Here is a 7,244-nt window from a genome sequence, read left to right as displayed (position 1 = left end):
AGGAAAAATGAGAGAGGATAAAGGATAAATGATAAAGTATAAAGGATGGAGGGCAAAGGATAAAGGGTAAAGGATAAATGAGAGAGGATAAAGGATAAAGGATAAAGAATGAAGGATGGAGGGCAAAGAATAAAGGGTAAAGGATAAAGGATAAATGAGAGATGATAAAGGATAAAGGATGAGGATAAAGGATAAATGATGGAGGACAAAGGATAAAGGATAAAGGATGAAGGATAAAGGATAAAGGATGAAGGATAAAGGATAAAGGACAAAAGAAAAATATTCCTGAATAAAAAATTCTGTTTAGTATTTACCTGTACAGCATCCTCTCCTGTCGGTCAGCTTCTCTATAGATCTTGTAATACATTGCAATCATGATCATGCCAGGCACCCAGAAACTGACACTCGAACTTATCACTGCATACACCTTATTAACTCTAAAACTACACAAATTAGGGTTCGATTTCCTCCAATTCAAATGTGAGTCCGTAGTGTACCAACCCGCAAAAATCGGCAGGAAGCTCATCACAGTTGGTGAGCACCAAACAACACTTAACATAGTTCCCAGCCTCATATTTGTCATGATTAGTGGATAATCCAGAGGTTGAACAATTGCATAGTATCTGTCAACACTGATGCAACACAGATGAAGAATCGACACTGTGCTAAAAAATACATCCAGAGAGTTCCAGACATCACACATGAAGTAGCCAAACAACCATCTTCCGGAAATTTCGACACTGGCGTTGAAAGTCATCGCAAAAATTGCTACCAACATGTCAGCCAATGCTAGAGAGACCACAAAGTAGTTGGTGATAACTCTCAATTTTCTGTGTCGCATCACTGAGACAATGACCAATAAATTTCCAAACAGAGCACACAAGACTATAAATCCCATCAGTGTTGCTTTGCTGATTAAGATCACAAGATCGAGATGGTTTTCCTGGGTTTTATCTTCACTTGGGTCTAGGCTGTATTTTGTGGTGGTCATTATAGTTTCGAAGGTGGGGTCGAAAATGGTATTGTTGACTTCCATTTTACCAGATTCATTTTCCTAGATACATTTTATCAGATCGCATTACCAGATACATTTCAGCCGATCACATTTTTGATGAATTCCATTTTTTTGCTGGAAGGATCGGATATTTGATTTTATCCTCTCAAGGATTTCGAGCTAAGTTTTTAAGTCGCATTCTTTTCTAAAATCTTGATGACCTAATGAGCTAGATTATCGAGGCCAGGTTGGCAGTTTATTTATTAATCTTATTGCAACTATTGAAGGTAATTAAGTTAGCTTTGGTGGAAGATAGGAGTCGAATATGATTTTCATTTGCATTATTATTTTCATTTTTATTTTTATTTTCATTTTCGTGTTCGTAGGGAAGTTTTCGAATCCATGTTAGGGTAGACCAATCAGTGCTTGAGTTTCTATAGGTTTTAGGCTTCATGCTCGAATTAGTTCCAAGCCAATATTTGTTATTGCAGGTACGAGAAGTAGAGTTGGGTCGAACTTGAGAGTTCTTTGAAAACTTTTTGGAGAGAGATGCACTTTGGCGAGATGTTGCGTCGAGATTCTTCTTTGCTCACGGATTGAGGTTTACTTTGCTGGGGGATGAGGTTGGATTTTACGGGGTCGGGCTGGAGTTGCTGATCCAAGGGTCTGAAAATGAGATATCAGCCTGAATTAGAGATAGCTATTAAAACCTAGATACTTTATTTTTTATTTTTCTGGGCTAATCTTATTTGAATATTTTACTTTAAATTATGTGTAGAAGTGGAATTTCAAGGATTTCATCAAATCCCCACATTTTCAGACTCACTGATTAAAAAAATTGGATTTAATTTGTCACTTTTATTTACTAATTTAACTTTTTCTATAGAAAATAAAAATCTTTTTGGGTTGAACCATCGTCCATTACAATGTATTACTAATTGGTAGCAATTTGAATCCGCTTGTTGAATATTAATTTTTTCAATTGGAAATTGAATGCGAATTTAACTATTCTATTCTTGGTTGAAAATTGATATTTTTAACTTGAAATTGATTCTGTCTAGTTGAAATTAAATTTCTTGGCTACAAATTAATGTTTTAGTTGAGAATTTAACTGTTCCTTTTATCACTGAAAAATGATCTTTTTTAGTAGAAAATTCGTCTGTTTGTCTTGAAAATTCAACAATTGGGTTGAAAATTAATTTTTTCTTTAAAATTCACATTTTTTAGTGGAAAATTCATCTTTTCGTTATTTTAAGTTAAAAAATTATACAATATTGTTGAAATTTATTTCTTTTCTCGACCGATAAATCTTTTCGGAATATTTTACTTTAAATTAAATGTGCAAGTGTAATTTCAAGCATTTCATCAAATCTCCACATTTTCGGAATGATTGATTCAGAAAAATTGATTTTACTTTAGCACTTCAATTTATTTTTTATTTTATTTATGAAGAATCAAAAATTTTATTTTCCTGTTAAACTATGCAAGATGCGATAAAATGTTAATTTAACTGTTTTGATTTAAGATTAAAATCTTTTTGGGTTGCACCGTCATCTATTACAATTTATCAATAATTAGTTGCAAGTTGAACCGCTTTGTTGAATACTATTTTTTTTTATTTGGAATTAATTTTTCTCAATGCGAATTTAACTTTTCTATTCTTGATTCAAAGTTGATATTTCTAACTTAAAATTGATTCTTTCTCGTTGAAAATTGATCAATTGGGTTTTTAATTGAAAATTAAAATATATTTTGGTTAAAATATCTTGAAATTTGTATTTTCGTAGAAAATTAATTTTCTCGATTGAAAATTCATTTTCTTAGCATGAAGTTACATCATTATAGTTAAAAATTATTTTTTACTTGAGAATTTAACTGTTCCTTTCATGATTGAAAAATTATATTTTTTAGTAGAAAATTCATCTTTTTGTCTTGAAAATTGAACAATTTTGTTAGAAATAAGCTTTTTTTAATTCAGATTTCTGGGTGTAAAATTCAATTTGTTTGTAGAAACTTCGTCTTTTCGTTTTTTAAGCTAAAAAATTATACGTTTTTATTTGAGAATTCGTATTTTTTAATTTCTTTGTTGAAAATTGATCTTTTCAATAGAAAATTCGTCTTTTGGTAGAAACGTTATTTGTTTAACTGGAAATTAAACTATTCTCTTTTTGTTTTAAAACTTATATTTTTTTAGTTTGAAATTCATTTCCATCTTTTTAGATAAATTTAGAAGTTTTTCATTGTAATCTAGAATCGATTTTGAAAAATCAAATAAGAAATTTTGCTTTGAAAATATCCTTTCAAAATATATTTGAATTGTTATTATTTTTCTAGTAGAAAATTTATTTTTTCTTGGATGAAGATTTATATTTTAGTTTTAATTATTGATCTAGGATTGTTGACCAGCGAAATAAATTATTAATATTGATTTGGACCAGTAGAATTTTTTTTGGTTTTAAATTAATTTTTTAGCTAAAAATCGAAATTTTCTTTCCTTTTGAAAATGTATCTTCTTGAGTTGAACAGTCTTTTTTTTGGAAAATTAAATAGTTTAGTTGAAATCTAACTTGCCTTTGGAAAATTTAAATATTTTGTTAAAAATCCCTTTTTATTGGATAACTTTAACAAATTTTTTATTTAAAATTTGAATTGATTTGCTTAAAATATAAAATATTATATATTTTCCTTTAAAAATTCATCTTTTTGGGTTTCTTTTTGTTAAAAATGAATAATTCAAAATAAATATTTAACAGTTCCTCTTTTTTCAAGCTTGATCTTTCTAGTTAAAAATTGCTCTTATTTTCTTGAAAATTCAACTGTTTGGTGAAAAAATTCATCTCTGTTGGTCAAAATATAAACTATAACATTTTTATTTGACAATTATACTTTTTGTTTTTTTTTTGTTTTTTTTTGGTTTAAAATGAAAATTTTACCAAAAATTAAAATCTGTCCTGGTTGAAATGTCACTTATTACATTTTTCTTCGAGAATTTATATTTTTTATTTATTTTTTTTTGTTAAAAAGTGATTTTTTTCAATGAAAAATAAACTATTCCTCTTTTGTTTGATCATTCATCTTGACGGATTTTTTATAGTTGAAAATGAAAATTATAATCTGTTTTGGTTGAAATGTTTACTATTAAATTTTTCTTTAAAATTTCATCTTTTTTCTTTGGTTAAAGAATAATTGTTTAATTTGAATATTCAAATATTCAATTTTTTAAAATTTGTCCTTTTAGACGAAAATTAATCTTTTTCGTTAGAAATTCAACAAATTGCTTAAAAAATCATCTGTTTTGGCAGAAATAACAAATAAAACTTTTTAATTTCATAATTCATTTTCTTGGTTATTTTGTGGCTGAAAATAAAAATTTAACTAAAAATAAATATCTGTTTTCGCCGGAATGTCAACTATTCCATTTTTGCTTAAAAATTGATCTTTTTGATTGTTTTTTGTTCTTCGTTAAGAATTCATCTTTTTGCTTTATTTTAGTTTAAACAGGTTTAATGAAAATTAAATTTATATTTGTTTGACATATCAGTGAATACACTTTTCTTAAAAAAATTTTATTTTTGGTAAAAAACAATTTTCTTTTTTTAGTTGCAAACTAAAGTTTTTTAGTTATAATTGAAGGATTCTTGATAATTGATATCAATTATTAAATTATTATTATTTTTTTTAATTAAAGAAAACAAAATTTAAATCTATTAAAAAGTGGATCATATAGAAAAAATATATATCCAAAGCAATAACATCTTTATTTATTTATAAAATATTCCACAACCTCAACTGGCTACAAATTTAATTTTTTGTTGTTGCTAGCTATTTTTTTTAGTTATAATAGCAAGACACTTAATAATTGACAACAATTATTACATTTAGTAAACTTTGTCAATTACATAAATCAAAATTGAAATCTATTCAAAAATCGAACATAAAGAAAAAATATATATCCAGAAAAATAAGATCTTTATTTATTTATAAAATATTCCACAACTTCAACTGGTTAAAATGTAGTTATTTCTTTTTTTGATTGCAAACTAAATTTTTTTTAGTTATAATTGAACGGCACTTTTGATAATTGATAACAAATATTACATTTTTTTAAATTACTAAAAACAAAATTTAAATCTATTCAAAAATTGAATATACAGAAAAAAATTATACAAAGCAATAAGACCTTTATTTATTTATAAAATATTCCACAGCCTCTGCTGATTAAAATTTTAGTTATTTCTTTTCTTGGTTACAAACTAAATTTTTTAGATATAAAAGCACGACACTTCATAATTGATATCAATTATTAAATTTTTGTAATTTTTTGTTTAATCACCGAAAACAAAATTGAAATCTGTTCAAAAATCGACCATACAGAAAAAATATATATCCAAAAAAATAAGATCTTTATTTATTTATAAAATATTCCACAACTTCAACTGGTTAAAATGTAGTTATTTCTTTTTTTGATTGCAAACTAAATTTTTTTTAGTTATAATTGAACGACACTTTTGATAATTGATAAAAAATATTATATTTTTTTAAATTACTAAAAACAAAATTTAAATCTATTCAAAAATTGAATATACAGAAAAAAATTATACAAAGCAATCAGATATTTATTTATTTATAAAATATTCCATAATTCTCTACTAGCTCAAAAATTTAGTTATTACTTTTTTTGCAAACTAAATTTTTTTAGTTATAATAGAATGACACTCAATAATTGATAACAATTATTAAATTTTTGTAATTTTTTTTTAATTACCGAAAAAAATTGAAATCTATTCGAAAATCGACCATAAAGAAAAAAATATATATCCAAAGCAATAAGACCTTTATTTATTTATAAAATATTCCATAATCCTCCACTGGCTAAAAATGGAGTTATTACTTTTTTTTGCAAACTAAATTTTTTTGGTTATAATAAAACGAAACTTAATAATTAATAACAATTATTAAATTTTGGTAATTTCTTTTTATAAATACAAAAAAAATTAAAATCTATTAAAAAATCGACAATACAGAAAAAAATCCAAAGCAATAAGACATTTATTTATTTATAAAATATTCCACAACCTCACTGGTTTGAAATTTAATTTTTGTATGCAAACTGAAATTTTTTAGTTATAATAGAACGACATTGAATGATTAAAAACAATTATTAAATTTTGGTAATTTCTTTATATAAATACAAAAAAAAATAAAATCTATTCAAAAATCGACAATACAGAAAAAAAATACAAAGCAATAAGACATTTATTTATTTATAAAATATTCCACAACGTCACTGGTTTAAAATTTAATTTTTTTATGCAAACTGAAATTTTTTAGTTACAATAGAACGACACTTGATAATTGATAATAATTATTAAATTTTGTTAATTTTTTTACAGAAATAAAAATTGAAATCTTCAAAAATCGACTATACAGAAAAAAATATATATAGCCATGCAATAAGATCTTTATTTATTTATTTTAAAATGAAGAAGTTTTGTGGTTCGATTCCCAATGGAGCGAAGAAGGCGTAGAATCTTTTTTTCAAGAAATAATTTTAATTTCAATTTATTTATAAAATATTCCACAACTTCAACTGGTTAAAAATGTAGTTATTTCTTGTTTTGATTGCAGGCTAAAGTTTTTTAGGTATAATTAAACGACACTTTTGATAATTGAGAACATTTATTACTTTTTTTCAATTACAAAAATCAAAATTGTAATTTATTCAAAAATCGAAAATACAGAAAAAAATTATCCAAAGCAATAAAACCTTTATTTATTTATTAAATATTCCATAATCCTCAACTGAATTAAAAATTTAGTTATTACTTTTTTTTGCAAACTAAATCTTTTTAGTTATAATAGAACGACACTTAATAATTGATAACAACTATTTAATTAATTTTTTTTTTTTAATTACAAAGACCAGAATTAAAATCTATTCAAAAATCGACAATACAGAAAAAAATATATCCAAAACAATAAGGCCTTTATTTATTTATAAAATATTCCATAATCCTCAACTGAATTAAAAATTTAGTTATTACTTTTTTTTGCAAACTTAATCTTTTTAGTTATAATAGAACGACACTTAATAATTGATAACAACTATTTAATTACATTTTTTTTTTAATTACAAAGACCAGAATTGAAATCTATTCAAAAATCGACAATACAGAAAAAAATATATCCAAAACAATAAGGCCTTTATTTATTTATAAAATATTCCATAATCCTCAACTGAATTAAAAAT

At 24.6% G+C, this 7,244-nt stretch overlaps 1 protein-coding gene across 1 annotated transcript in view; it reads right to left on the bottom strand.

Annotated features, from left to right (window-relative positions):
* Positions 1 to 7,244, bottom strand: part of LOC117174514 (octopamine receptor beta-1R-like) — a 114,744-nt gene that overhangs the window by 95,712 nt on the left and 11,788 nt on the right. The window contains exon 2 of the mRNA XM_033363697.1: positions 315 to 1,660. Coding sequence (XP_033219588.1) covers positions 315 to 1,036 — 722 coding nt within the window. The 5' untranslated portion in view covers positions 1,037 to 1,660. The remainder of the gene's footprint in view (positions 1 to 314; positions 1,661 to 7,244) is intronic.

This window comes from Belonocnema kinseyi, chromosome 6, assembly GCF_010883055.1.
Source record: "Belonocnema kinseyi isolate 2016_QV_RU_SX_M_011 chromosome 6, B_treatae_v1, whole genome shotgun sequence".
Taxonomy (NCBI): domain Eukaryota; kingdom Metazoa; phylum Arthropoda; class Insecta; order Hymenoptera; family Cynipidae; genus Belonocnema; species Belonocnema kinseyi.
Note: the sequence above shows the minus strand (reverse complement) of the source record. Positions and strands in the feature narration are given on the sequence as shown.